Source organism: Sardina pilchardus, chromosome 1 (genome assembly GCF_963854185.1).
Source record: "Sardina pilchardus chromosome 1, fSarPil1.1, whole genome shotgun sequence".
NCBI classification, from domain to species: domain Eukaryota; kingdom Metazoa; phylum Chordata; class Actinopteri; order Clupeiformes; family Clupeidae; genus Sardina; species Sardina pilchardus.
The window spans coordinates 37,322,870-37,338,266 of NC_084994.1; the positions used below are offsets into that span (position 1 = coordinate 37,322,870).

At 41.2% G+C, this 15,397-nt stretch overlaps 1 protein-coding gene across 1 annotated transcript in view; it reads left to right on the forward strand.

Moving 5' to 3' along the window:
• LOC134078581 (NACHT, LRR and PYD domains-containing protein 12-like) overlaps positions 1–15,397 on the forward strand; it is a 34,281-nt gene that overhangs the window by 18,098 nt on the left and 786 nt on the right. The window contains exons 2-10 of the mRNA XM_062534606.1: positions 7,132–7,217; positions 7,860–7,973; positions 8,068–8,178; positions 10,294–10,479; positions 11,167–12,969; positions 13,400–13,570; positions 13,668–13,838; positions 14,335–14,505; positions 14,952–15,122. Of these exons, the coding sequence (XP_062390590.1) occupies positions 7,132–7,217; positions 7,860–7,973; positions 8,068–8,178; positions 10,294–10,479; positions 11,167–12,969; positions 13,400–13,570; positions 13,668–13,838; positions 14,335–14,505; positions 14,952–15,122 (2,984 nt within the window). The remainder of the gene's footprint in view (positions 1–7,131; positions 7,218–7,859; positions 7,974–8,067; positions 8,179–10,293; positions 10,480–11,166; positions 12,970–13,399; positions 13,571–13,667; positions 13,839–14,334; positions 14,506–14,951; positions 15,123–15,397) is intronic.

A 15,397-nucleotide genomic window follows, 5' to 3' on the forward strand; every position in this document is an offset into this window, starting at 1 on the left:
ATTCAAACTTTGTTGCGTAGGTCTTGCTTATGCCATATGTGCTTTATATTTTTCAACTTTGTAACTTTTATACTTTTTAAACTATTAGTTAAAAACTATCACCATTTCCCCCATAGACTTAACATTGCTCATTATGACATCACGGCAGCAATTAGAATGTTACCCCAGCTGGTCAGCCACCTGGGCACCAACTGTCAGTTTCTCTCAGGCTCCTCTCTGAAGACTACATATTCTGTTCCCCTGTATCCTCTGCGCACAACAGTATCAAAACCTGTATCTGTATCCACTACTCTCAGTAGAGAGCTGTGTCTCTCCATTCTACAAGAATATAAGGCACATTCCATCCAACATTCTATCCATTCATCTTCTTCAGACCATTCACTCATCCACCCATTAAACTGTCTATCAACATCTATTAAACAATCTGTCTAACATCCATTAAACTCTCTGTCTATCAACATTAATTAGACTATCTACATTCAACTTTTAAATTATTTACTCTGTCTCAGGCTTTAAGATACTCTGGCTCTCTTAAGACTAGCCAGTTAAATTGATTACACCTGTGTCAACTACTCTCAGAGAGCTGTATCAGTGTCTCTCTTAACAAGAATATAAGGCACATTCCATCCAACCTTCTATCCATTCATCTTCTTCAGACCATTCACTCATCCACCCATTAAACTGTCAATCAATATCTATTAAACAATCTGCCTATCAACATCCATTAAACATTCTATCTATCAACATTAATTAGACTATCTACATACAACTTTTAAAGTATTTACTGTGGGTCCCTCTCAAGCAGCGTTTATATGTCCTCCCTCGCTCCTCGATCCTCAATGATCTACATAAAGAAAGATAGAAGAAGGGCTAGACTATCCCATTGTTGCCGCTCCATCATTCTTTATGTAGATCAGTGAGGAGCGAGAGAGGACGCGTAAACGCTATGAGAAGCACCTTCTGTCTCAGGCTTTAAGCATACAATCTCATTAAGACTACAGATCCTGTTTCACTACTTCCTCTGTCCACAACTGTTTCAAAATAAAGGTCCTCACTGCAATAATACACTATTAAATCATTTAACCATTGAAACTACTCAACTATTGAACTGTTCAACTAGAGATGCTCCGATCAGCATTTTTGGGGCCGATCACCGATTACCGATCATCAAAATCATGATCGGCCGATTGCCGATCACTGCCGATCACAGAATGGCAGGGGAATGAGATTCTTTTAACAATAGTCTAGCAGAGTTTGCATCATTTGTAGAAATAAAACTAACTATGAATTAATGTAAGTGGCATAAAAGACAGTAGGCCTACAGGCTAGATGTTGAAGAACCACCATTTATCGATTTGTATTTAGAAAATGAAATAACTTTGGCCATCTTTTCCAAATATGCAGCGAGACATAAAATGATTTCATACAAGGAGGGGGTCAGGCAGACCAACACACAGATCACCTAAATGGGATGGGACCAAATTACATTGCCTAGGCTACTTGAAAAGTATAGCCTCTAAATAGACTGACTACATTAAATGAAAAACGTGTTACGCCAAAACCTACTGCCACAAAGTGCAAAACTATGGCTTTCCTCTGTTCCAAATCCCCAAAAAAGAAATAATGTAAGCTACTGTAAGCAATAAATTGCAAGTCTTTTTTCTCTTGGAATCCCCCGTGACTGAAACATGCCGTTAAATGCCACCAGTTTGAGTCAATAAAGTGCGCTGTTAAGCTAGCAGGGACATTGGACAGGCGTCTGCGCTTGGGAAGCTAATATGCCTATTCTTCAGCTTGTCAATGTAGGCTACACTGTTTGGTAACGCGGGGAGATACACATTACTATTTCATGCCTGCGGGGTAATATCGTGGATCAAGGCAGGTTAGGGCCGACTTACATTGCGCGATATTGCCATGTTTTCACAGTCGGCGAATAAATATCCAAAGTCGGGACAGAAATCATGGCGCGGCGCGCTCCTGTGTACTCGTTTAATGTGTCAATTAGCGGTTGTAAGCCAGTCGGAGTCATTTTCTAATTTGCCGTTACAACAATATCAAACATGTCTAATATATTATCGCATGTCTGCATAGTCTGTGACTTTTGTGACTTAAAACTCTATGATTTGTCTTTAGATGTTAGAGTCTGACTGTCTTTCAAAAATCTTTTAGGCTACAGATATTTGCAAAATCGTAACAACTGTATAAGGAGGGCTTTATCCTCCACAACGAATAGAGGTTGTTCGTGAAGGCAAATTAATTCTGAACGTAATGCCTTTCCATCTCTTATCATCCCTATCGTTAGTAGGCCTACAGTCGGCTGATTGAAGGATGGGGAAGTTGGCTGGTTTAGTTTCTCATACCCGACATATTCAGTTGTCCGTCAGTGGTGTTAAAACGTCTTTGATGGCTTCCACCTCGAAGGATTTCAGCACGACATACATTGCAAATGGTTAATTTTACACTGAACCTGTAGCCTACTCATGTTTGCCACTGCAAGCTCCTCTCTACTCTAGGCTGTTGTGTGCCTGTGCGCCGCGCCTGCAGGTGGAAAAATGTCACGCAAGTAATTTAGGTCACATGATCGGCTTTTTTGATCGGCGCTTTTGAGCTTCACCGATCAAGCCATTTTTAGCCAATATCGGCCGATCATGATCGGCGGCCGATCGATCGGAGCATCACTATGTTCAACCATTCCAACTGTCAGTTATCATCCACTATGCCTCCAGTCAACTACATGAAACCTCCATGTACCTAGCAACCAACATAGCAACCATTAAAAAGTGTTTATGACCGTTTCCATAGCAACCAACATGATTATACTGCAGTAACTTCTTGTTTCCTGGTAGTGGCCACCATGGATACCCTAGCAACAAATGTTTCAAAATAAAAGTCCTCACTAGCAAGTTAGCTAGTTACCATGGTTAGCATAGTTAGCATTGTTAGCATAGTTAGCATTTTTAGCATAACTGCAAAAAATCATCAACTAAGTTAGCTAATCAACCTGGTTAGCATTGTTAGCAAATTTAGCATTGTTAGCATAGTTAGCATTTTTAGCATTACTGCTAGAAATCATCGGTTAAGTTAGCTAATCAACCTGGTTAGCATTGTTAGCATTGCTAGCATAGTAAGCATTTTAAGCGTAACTGCTAGAAATCATTAGCTAAGTTAGCTAATCAACATTTTAACATGAATAGAAATCATTAGTTAAGTTAGAACTGGAACGTTTCATCTTTAAACTGTCTACCTTCACACTATCAACTCTCTGTAAACTATGCAACCACCATGTTTACCCTAGCTACACCTTAGTAACCATATCTACATTATCTATCTATTTTTGCATTTTCATGCACTGGTAATTCCTTGGAATTGCATTTCTAGTTATTCTTCTAACGCACGCAAATCAGCTTGAACCGTTTAACATAGAAACTTCATTCAAACTGCGTTACGTAGGTCTTACTTAGGACATGTGTGCTATGACTTTTCAACTTTGTAACTTTTATACTTTTTAAACTATTAATTAAAAAACGATTTCCCCATAGATTTAACATTGAGCTATTTCCCCATAGACTTAACATTACCCTTTATGACATCACGGCAGCAATTAGAATGTTACGCCAGGTGGCCAGTCCAGGTGCAGCAGCTCTCTCTCAGGCATACACTGACTCTCTTGAGACTACATTTTCTGTTCCCCTGTATCAACTGTATCAACATAAGTCTTCCTAATTCCATCCAACTTTCTATCCATTCATCTTCTTCAAACCATTCACTCATCCACCCATTCTAAACAGTCTGCCTATCAACATCAATTAGACGATCTACATTCAACTTTTAAACAATCTACTCCGTCTCAGGCTTTAAGAGCACACCCTGGCTCTCTTAAGACTAGCCAGTTAAATTGATTACACCTGTATCTGTATCCACTACTCTCAGTAGAGCTGTGTCTCTCCATTCTACAAGAATATAAGGCACATTCCATCCAACTTTCTATCCATTCATCTTCTTCAGACCATTCACTCATCCACCCATTAAACTGTCTATCAACATCCATTAAACTCTCTGTCTATCAACATTAATTAGACTACATTCAACTTTTAAATTATTTACTCTGTCTCAGGCTTAAAGCATATACACTCTGGCTCTTAAATTAAATTGATTACACCTGTATCAACTGTCAGTTTCTCTGGCTATAAGCATACAATCTCTCTGAAGACTACATATCCTGTTAACTGTTTCCTCTGTCCACAACTGTTTCAAAATAAAAGTCCTCACTGCAATAATACACCATTAAATCATTTAACCATTGAAACTACTCAACTATTTAACTGTTCAACCATTCCAACTGTCAGTTATCATCAACTATGCCTCCAGTCAACTACATGAAACCTCCATGTACCTAGCAACCAACATAGCAACCATTAAAATTAAGCGTTTATGACCGTTTCCATAGCAACCAACATGATTACACTGCAGTAACTTCTTGTTTCCTGATAGTGGCCACAATGAATACCCTTGCAACAAATGTTTAAAAATAAAATCCGCACTAGCAAGTTAGCTAGTTAGCATGGTTAGCATAGTTAGCATTTTTAGCATAACTGCTAGAAATGATTGGCTAAGTTAGCTAATCAACCTGGTTAGCATGTTTAGCATAGTTAGCATTTTTAGCATAACTGCAAAAAATCATCAACTAAGTTAGCTAATCAACCTGGTTAGCATTGTTAGCATATTTAACATTGTTAGCATAGTTAGCATTTTTAGCATTATTGCTAGAAATCATCAGTTAAGTTAGCTAATCAACCTGGTAAGCAATGTTAGTTTAAGTTAACATTGTTACCATAGTTAGCATTTTTAGCATAACTGTTAGAAATCATTAGCTAAGTTAGCTAATCAACCTGGTTAGAACTGTGAGCATAGTTAGCATAGTTAACATTTTTACCATAACTGCATGAAATCAGTAGCTAAGTTAACCAATCAACCTGGTTATCATTGTTACCATAGTTAACATTTTAACATGAATAGAAATCATTAGTTAAATTAGAACTGGAATGTTTCAGCTTTAAACTGTCTACCTTCACACTATCAACTCTCTGTAAACTATGCAACTACCATGTTTACCCTAGCTACACCTTAGTAACCATATCTACATTATCTATCTATTTTTGCATTTTCATGCACTGGTAATTCCTTGGAATTGCATTTCTAGTTATAGAGAGATACTTTATTCAACATTCAATTATAGTGAGGTTGTCTGGTTTTAAAATTAATATCTGAACATGGATTACAAAGGGGATTTAAAAAAATTTTATATTATGTTTTCACATGCAATATGCAGCATAAGATTAGCTGTCTAATATTGTTCACGTTAATGATTGGAAATATGCTTCTAAGTAGTGCTTATGCTACACTAGTGTAGGCAAGACTACTCAATGTTTTCTAATAGAATTTGAATGTCCAAAGTTTCACGAAGTCAACCTGCAATCATCCATTTTTTTTTTTGTAAGGGACAGTTCAGTCAGAGAGGGCAGATGGGCAGTTGCCCGAGCAACTTTAGCCCTGCCCTGCAAGCAATATTGCTTACAGTATTTAAGCTCTATATTTGACCACTTCCAGAAAATTGACTTTCACTTTCATGGCATTGTATTGGAACTACAGTATGATAAAGTTATTATCATAGATATATTGTGCGCACTGGCGGCGATCTGTGTTTGTTTGATAACACTACATCAGGTAACTTCTTGTAGGCTACAACTGTACTATATTGTTTTTTTGGCAACGCCCCCTCGTCACAGTTCAGTCAGAGAGGGCCTTTTTTTCGCCACACAAACACTCTGACTCTGAATCAGCATCCGACTGTGACACTGTAGACTCTGGCACCAGCACACTGGCCACAGGTCAGAAGAACGAGTCATTAGTTCACATACTCATTGTTCAGACGCACGGAGCAGGTTGTGATGTCTCCTTCCCACAGACGTTTACGTGCGCTCCATTGTCTCTAGGACCCTCCCCCTCCACACATTAACCACTTACATTGGCCATTCCCTATCCTTCTCACACTTATTGGCCTGCCACAGATTCCAGATTCACTGATGTGCCCCTTCCATGTTGACCCAGTAAAAGAGTTTTTTCTTCAGCAAAGACTTTGTCTATATTTTTTCAGAGTGCGAACCCTTACTACCATCCCCTTCCATGTTTAACATGATAAAAAAATGTGAGGGGGAGAGTGGCAAATTTCCTGGTCGTGTGTGTGTGTGTGTGTGTGTGTGTGTGTGTGTGTGTGTGTGTGTGTGTGTGTGTGTGTGTGTGTGTGTGTGTGTGTGTGTGTGTGTGTGTGTGTGTGTGTGTGTGTGTGTGTGTGTGTGTGTGTGGGTGGGTGGGTGGGTGGGTGTGTGGGTGTGTGTGGGTGTTTGTCTCTCTGGAAAAAGAACAAGAAAGCATATTGTGTGTGTCTGTGTGTGTTGAGTTAAGGAGTGATTCTGTCTCCTTATGTAACCAGACCACTGACACACAGACCAGTGTCTCCAGTGCCCAGCTGTCTGTCTGTGTGTGGGGGTGGGTGTTTTAAGAGACAACACCTGGTGTGTGTGTGTGTGTGTGTGTGTGTGTGTGTGTGTGTGTGTGTGTGTGTGTGTGGGTGGGTGTTTGTCTCTCTGGAAAAAGAACAAGAAAGCATATTGTGTGTGTCTTTGTGTGTTGAGTTAAGGAGTGATTCTGTCTCCTTATGTAACCAGACCACAGACACACAGACCAGTGTCTCCAGTGCCCAGCTGTCTGTCTGTGTGTGTGTGGGTGGGTGTTTTAAGAGACAACACCTGGTGTGTGTGTGTGTGTGTGTGTGTGAGACGGGGGGCACTATGGCCATACCATAAATGGGTCCCAGCACCTACGGGGACCCAGGTTCGAGTCCGACCTACAGTCATGTCCATGTCCTGCAGTCTTCACTGTCCTGTCCAAATAAAGACAAAAAACGCAGAAAAAATATACTTAAAAATAAAAAAAGTAAGAGACAATATCTGGTGTGTGTGTGAAAAAGAATAAGATAGCATGTTGTGTGTGTGTGTGTCTGTGTGTGTGTGTTAAACTGTTATTCTGTCTGCTTATGTAACCAGACCACAGACACACAGACCAGTGTCTCCAGTGCCCAGCTGTGTGTCTATGAAGAGTGACCGGTCCATGGATCCTCTTGCTAATTTCAGCAGTGGACCACCACCATCTGATCCGAGGTTAGATTTCAGATATTGCACCTACATGTATACTCTCGAGAAGTGTGTGTGTGTGTGTGTGTGTGTGTGTGTGTGTGTGTGTGTGTGTGTGTGTGTGTGTGTGTGTGTGTGTGTGTGTGTGTGTAAAAGTAACGGACAACTTCTTGTGTGTGCGTGTTAAAGAGCCACTATGCAGGATTGGCAATTTTGTCTCCGGTATCTGTTTCGTTTTTTGTTTTCGCTCGTTTTATGCTTGCATATTTCTCTGCAGAGCTTCCCCGACAGCTTTACCGTGTATATTTATACTTACTGTATAGGCTATATATAAATATATAAATTGCAAGCGTGGTTCTTCTTGTTCCTTACACGTCTCAGCCTTCCAGATGTAAACAAGGAGCGATCGCCTCCTGGACAAACTGCAAGGTTGCAATAGCTGATAGGGACACTGGGGGCGGACGGAAATATTACTGTTTTCGATAAAACTGGTCAGTCAAGCAAAACAACGATTTCTAAGCGATTTTATGACTATGAAAAAGTTGCATAGGGTCTCTTTAAAAGTAAGAGACAATGTGTGTGTGTTAAAAGTTAAAAGTAGCGGACAACGTGTGTCTGTGTGTGTGTGTGTCTTTAACTTAAACTGTTATTCTGTCTGCTTATAACCAGACCACAGACACACAGACCAGTGTCTCCAGTGCCCAGCTGTGTGTCTATGAAGAGTGACCGGTCCATGGATCCCCTTGCCAATTTCAGCAGTGCACCACCACCATCTGATCCAAGGTGAGATTTCAGATATTGCACCTATACTCTCGAGAAGTGTGTGTGTGTGTGTGTGTGTGTGTGTTAAACTGTTATTCTGTCTGCTTATAACCAGACCACAGACACACAGACCAGTGTCTCCAGTGCCCAGCTGTTTGTCTATGAAGAGTGACCGGTCCATGGAACCTCTTGGTAATTTCAGCAGTGGACCACCATCTGATCCAAGGTGAGTTTTCAGCTATCACATCTACAGTGACTATACAAAATCATCCTTTGAAATAGTTACTTTATTTGTCTTACAGCCTGAAATCAAAACCCAATACAAATATTTTTCTGGCTTTATGTACACGTTTAGCTGTACAAGATCAAAATAATGGGAAAAATTAAAAATTAGAAAATGTAATACTTTGTAGAGCTTGGAAAATGTAAATGTAGATTGGAAAATGTAATACTTTGTAGAGCTTCCTTTTGCTTTCATTGCAGCCATTAATCTGTTTGGGTATGTCTCTATTAGCGTTGCACACCTAGATTGAGGAATATTTGCCCAATCTTCCTTGCAGAATTGTTCAAATTCAGTCAATTCTATTGGGAACGGTGATGCACTGCTCTATTTTGGGGGCAGCCGTGGTGTACTGGTTAGGGCTTCGGGCTTGTAACTGGAGGGTTGCCGGTTCGATCCCCAACCAGTCCACCATGGCACCTTGAGCAAGGCACCTAACCCCTCACTGCGTGTTCACTGTGTGCTGTGTGTTCACTAATTCGGTTAAATTGGGTTAAATGCAAGGAATTGAATTTCCCTCACGGGATCAAAAAAGTATATATTCTATTCTATTATATTATGTTCTATATTTCCCCTTCTATCCTGACAAATTGCCCAGTCCCGGCTGAAGAGAAACATCCCCACAACATTATGTTGCCTCCACCATGCTTCAGAGTAGGTATGGTGTGTTGTGGGTGGTGTACTATGTTTGGTTTTCGCCAAACATAGCTTCTGGAGTTCAGTCCAAAAAGTTCAATCTCTTAGTCTTCAATCTGACCATAAAACCTTTTTTGACATGGTAGCAGAATATTCCAGATGTGTTTCTGCACTGAACTCCAAGTACTATGTTTGCCGAAAACCAAACACAGTACACCACTGTTGGATCCCCTTGCCAATTCCAGCAGTGGACCACCACAATCTGATTCAAGGTGATTCAACAACGCCTGACAAGGATGTATTCGTTTGGACAACTTTATAGCCCTATAAAGGCTAAAATTACCTTTTAGTTTGTTAATGTTGCCTTGTTCTTACCCATCCGAAATAACTCCTAGCTTCCTCCTTTCTGTTTTTGTTGTTTAAAAAAACATGATATCCACGATGAGTACGCGTAGGCTACCACAGTTTGGGAATCCCTGCATTAGGACTATTTTCTGCTAAAACATTTGGCTACATATTTGACGTTCAATATACTGTACTGTAGGCTATACCGTGAGACATGTAAAAAAGACAATAACACATTCACGTTTCAATCAGGAATTATTTGAACAAGACGGTAGTCTCACATAGACTAATGCGTCTCTTTGGCTGACACATACATACCCTACATATACATCAGTTCTAGGCTCAAATTAATTTTCAGGGAAAGGCTTTTTTTTAATGTTTTAACCTGGGTTATTCTACAGCAGGAATTAATTTTCAGGGAAAGGCTTTTTTTAATGTTTTAACCTGGGTTAGTCTACAGCAGGAATGTGGGGGCGTGGTATCACAATGGTTGCATCCCATCATTCATCGGCACAACCCTACCTATACCCCTGAGAACTGTGTGTGTGTGTGTGTCTGCCTTGGAAACAGTTTTAGAAAGAAAGACACATTATGGTATGCTCTACTTGACCATCAAAGGGAATCTATACATCACTAGTGCTGCCGTGATTAATTGACTCAGTCAATGTAATCAACCATGAAAATGAGTCTATTGCAATTTCTTTAGCCGACGAGTCGTTTTACTATTGACCGCCTATTTATTTTTGGTCTCCTGTCTCAAACAGCTCACTAAAATGATATTCACTCTTGACAAGTGCAATGACTGTCTTTGAATGTTAAACAGGCTTCTTATACTTTGACAGTAATGTTTTAAACCCCGCCTTGCAGACATATGTAAATGTGAGCAGCATAATTGTGTGCCTGTCTGCTTTCAGCACAATTCATTATTAGACAGAGCTAAGTTAAGCATAGTAGGCTAGTCCAGTCTTTGACTAAGTATGATATTGTGGAAATTGCAATAAATTACAATAGGTGTCTCACATTGACAACGCAACGGTGTGTAGTTTATTCATTCAATTATCAACTATTGTGTCTCTGCAGTGGGAGTAGGAATACCCTGACCCAGGATCAGTCCAGGTGTGGAGTGTGTGAGCAGCTACTGAGGGACCCAGTCATCACCAGCTGTGGACACAGTTTCTGCAGGCAGTGCATCAGCAGCTACTGGAGCCAGTCTGGTCCATCAGGAGACTACAACTGTCCCCAGTGCAGAAAGAGACCCAGAACACAACCCTTTACAAACCCTGACACAACTATGGCACAACCACTTGTATATCCACATACAACCATGCCACAACCTCACCTATACCCACCTACAACCATGATACAACCTCACCTATACCAACCTACAGCCATGGCACAACCTCACCTATACCCACCGACAGCCATGGCACGACCTCACTTATACCCACCTGCAGCCATGGCACAACCTTCGCCATACCAACACAGTGAAATGGCACTTCATCTGAACTCTAACATGGCACAAGTTCCTCCATACCCACACACAGACACGGGACAGCATCCTCAGTACTCAGACTCAGCCATGGGGCAGCATAATCATCCACACATCCAGCACCCTCTTTATCCACACATCCAGACAGCACAGATCTCTTCACAGCCTCGTTTAGATGAACACACAGTTATGAGAGGCAGCACCCATCTGCATGCTCCAGTCAAAAGGGCCAAACTAACAGGTGAGTCTTTAAATATTTATCATATGTGTCCATGATCGGCGCTTGTGCTTGGATGAAGAGACAATTTATTTGAACGAAATCAAAATGTTATACAATCTGTTATCTGTGAAGATAATAAAATGTTATTTTATCCAAGTGTTCTTATGCTAAAGAAATGTATTTTAGGCCAGTTAGTTATTAATAATGTTCATGTTTTGGTTTGTTTGTCTGTGTATTGCCAAATAGACAACCATGTCCTGAACAGAGTACTGATGACCCATAAAGCCAGTATGAAGAGGAGGTTTGAGAGCATATGTGAAGGCATCATAAGATCAGGGACTCAAACACTCCTGAACAAGATCTACACAGAGCTCTACATCACAGAGGGAGAGAGTGAAGGGGTGAATAATGAGCATGAGGTTTGGCAGGTGGAGTCAGCATCCAGACCACAAACTACAGATGACATAGCAATCAAGTGTAATGATATCTTCAAGCCCTTACCTGGACAGGAGAGACACATCAGAACTGTCATGACCAAGGGGATTGCTGGCATTGGAAAAACTGTCTCAGTGCAGAAGTTCATCCTTGACTGGGCAGAGGACGGAGCTAACCAGGATGTGGATTTCATGTTTGTGCTTCCGTTCCGTGAGCTGAATTTGGTCCAACATGATCAGTACAGTCTTCACAGGCTCCTGCTTGACTTCCACCCTGAGCTTAGAGAGCTACAAGAGGATGAATACAAAGATTGCCACATTGTGTTCATATTTGATGGTCTGGATGAGAGTAGACTTCCACTGAATTTCCAAGAGAACCAGAAGTTGTCTGATGCAACACAAACATCATCAGTGGATGTGCTGATAACGAGCCTCATTCAGGGAACTCTGCTTCCCTCTGCTCTCCTTTGGATAACCTCCCGACCAGCAGCAACCAGTCAGGTCCCTTCTCAGTGCATCAGTCAGATAACGGAAGTACGAGGATTCAGTGACCCACAAAAGGAGGAGTACTTCAGGAAGAGAGTCAGTAACCAGAATCAAGCCAACAGAATCATCTCACACATTACGGCAACCAGGAGCCTTCACATCATGTGCTACATGCCAGTCTTCTGTTGGATCTCAGCCACTGTCCTTCAGAAAATACTGGAACAGGATGATGGGAAGGAAGCCCCCAAAACTCTGACTGAGATGTTCATACACTTTCTGCTCATCCAGACCACAAGGAAGGGCCAGAAGTATCAAGAGGAAAGTGAGACCGATAGACAGAGCCTCCTAGAATCACATAAGGGTGTCATATTGAAACTAGCAGAGCTGGCTTTCAAGAATCTGGATAATGGCAATCTCATGTTCTATGAGGAGGACCTGAGAGAGTGTGGCATTGATGTCAGTGAAGCTTCAGTGTACTCTGGCATGTGCACTGAGATCTTCAGGGAGGAATGTGTGTTTCATTACAAGAAAGTCTACTGCTTTGTCCATCTGAGCATCCAGGAGTTTCTTGCTGCACTTCATTTGTTTTCCTCCTACTTGAGTAAGAACATTGAGGTCCTGAAATCATTTGTTAGCACCAAGCCCTGGTCTTTACCAGATGTGCCTCTCGATGAGCTGCTGAAGAATGCTGTGAACAAAGCTTTAGAAAGCAAGAATGGACACCTTGATTTGTTTGTTCGCTTTCTTCATGGCATTTCTCTGGTGTCAAATCAGAGCCTTTTGCTAGGCCTCCTGACACACACACACAGCAGCCCAGAGAGTGTGAAGAAAACATTGAGGAACCTGAAGGTGATGCAGAGACAAAATATCTCTCCTGAACGGTGCATCAACCTGTTCCACTGCCTGGTGGAAATGCATGACTGTTCTGTCCATGATGAAATCCAGGCTTTCCTGAAGGCAGAGAAAGGTGCTGTGAAACAGCTCACACTGGCTCACTGCTCAGCCTTGGCTCATGTGCTTCTGATGTCTGATGAGGTGCTGGATGAGTTTGACCTAAAGAAATACAAAACCTCAGATGAGGGACGGAGGAGACTTGTGCCAGCTGTGAGATGTTGCAGAAAGGCTCTGTGAGTGTCAAAATAAGCACTTCAATCATTACACACACTGCACATTCTGAAGGTTCTAGCTTGAACTCATATATTACCAGTATGTAGGCTGATTGCCTTTAGTCTGCCATTACATGTAAGATAAAACATATAGCCTGCACAGAGAACAGTAGTTCACACAGAGCAATCTAACAACAGTTTATTGAAGTAAGTGTGGTGTGTGTGTGTGTGTGTGTGTGTGTGTGTGTGTGTGTGTGTGTGTGTGTGTGTGTGTGTGTGTGTGTGTGTGTGTGTGTGTGTGTGTGTGTGTGTGTGTGTGTGTGTGTGTTTGAGTCCTATTCAGTCCTTACTATAGAAGGAGTCCTACAGTCGCCCCAAAATACCTAAACCTGCATGGTATACCTTTAAACATGACACATTACTTTTTTATCCTCTTTTTCCTCTCTTTCAGACTTGTTGACTGTAAGCTATCAGAGAAGTCCTGTGAGATTGTGATCTCAGCTCTGCAGTCTGCAAACTCCCCCTTAAGAGAGCTGGACCTGAGTCAGAATTACCTGGCAAATTCAGTAGAAAAGCTGCCCACTGCTCTACAGAGTCCAAACTGCAAACTGGAGGCACTGAGGTTGAATACAATTAGACAAAGACTCTTCATTGATGTATTTTATTTCTGTGTTTTTTCTGAATATATGTTTAACCATCATGTCAACTGTACTTTACAGGCTTGTTGGCTGTGGACTCACTGAGAAGTCTGGTGACATTTTGGGCTTTGCTCTGCAGTCAGTAAACTCCCATCTGAGAGAGCTGGACCTGAGTAAGAATACTCTGGGGGATTGTGGAGGAAAGCTGGGCTCTGAAGCACTGAATCCACACTGTAAGATGGAGACACTTAGGTTGGTGTTATTGGGTGAATTCTGTTTCTTTAAGGATTTATAAGGACCCAATATATTTTAAGTACCTGTGTGTTAAATAATTTCTTTCTTGTCTACTATTGTAAACAGTACAAAGAAAATGGAATCACATTGCATTACATTTAAAGACTTGTTGTAAACGGTCAGATAAACCCTGTGAGGTTGTTGTGTTGTGTGTAGACGGTGTGAACCAGACAAGAACAGCATTACTGATCTACTCTTCAGTATCCTCTCTGATTTTTAGTTTGTGATTTTACCACACAGAACATTGAACAGGAAACAATATGGGAATCATTATTAAGACCAACTAGCAGAATCAATGTCATTTTAACTGTTAAAGTTGTATCAATTCCCTCCTCATATTATTCTCTACACTTATCCCTCACACACTGTATATTGGGCAGTTATATTATTTCCCTGTCTCAGTCTTCCTGTAGATTTTACTTGACCTTTTTATACACTTCTGCCTCTCTTGCAGACTTGCTGATTGTGAGCTAACAGCGAAGCCCTTGGAGATTATGGCCTCAGCTCTGCAGTCTGCAAACTGCCCCTTAAGAGAGCTGGACCTGAGTCAGAATGACCTGCAGGTGTCAGGAGAAAAACTGGTCTCTGCTCTACAGAGTTCAAACTGCAAACTGCAGACACTGAGGTCAGTAATATTCTTGATTGCATTGGCAGACACTAATGTCGTAGACTATTTGGTGTCAAAAGTAGACTGTCCTAATCAGACAATGACAGCATCACTGTTTACCTTTGATAGATATGTTGTCTTTGATTTCAGTATTTGTGATTCTGTTTTACAGACTTGTTGGCTGTAAACTTAGAGGAAGCTTTTTGGCCTTGGCCCACCAGGGGGCAAACTCCCACCTAAGAGAGCTGGACATCAGTGACAGTGAGCTTCAGGACTGTGGAGGAGAACTGCTCCATCAGCCACTGAATCAAGACTGTAAAGTGAGGTCTGTATTTTGCACAGTGCACACAGACTGGTATTTCTGCTTAAAGTAATAAATGGCTAACACCCTTATTTACCATTTCATATTTGGGAATGTAAGGAGTGTAGAGGACATGTTGCTCATGGTGTTTTCCTCTCTGTAGACTTACCAGGTGTAAACTCAGATACAGCTCCTCTGAGGTTGTGGTCTCAGTTCTGCAGTCATATATTTCTCAACTGAGTGAGTTGGACATGAGTGGCTGTGATCTTCAAACATCAGACGAGAAGCTGCCCTCTGATCTTAAAAACCCAAACTGTCAACTGAAGAAGCTGAGGTCAGTAGAACTCTGAAGGACACACAGGCCTTATCTACACATTCACATATTGGACATAGAAGAGTGTCACTGTTATTTCCTACTAGAATCAAAACATGAATTTGTGAAACAGTGTCTTTTGTTTTTGTGTCAATGTTGATGTGAGAGAGTTGGTCCAAGACCTGTTACTTATGTGTCCCATATAGAGCTCAGTTAACTGTAGAGTATATTAATAGGACAACAACAAAATCTGTTTCACTCTTGACTGGTCTCTGATTGCATGTTTTGTGTTTCAT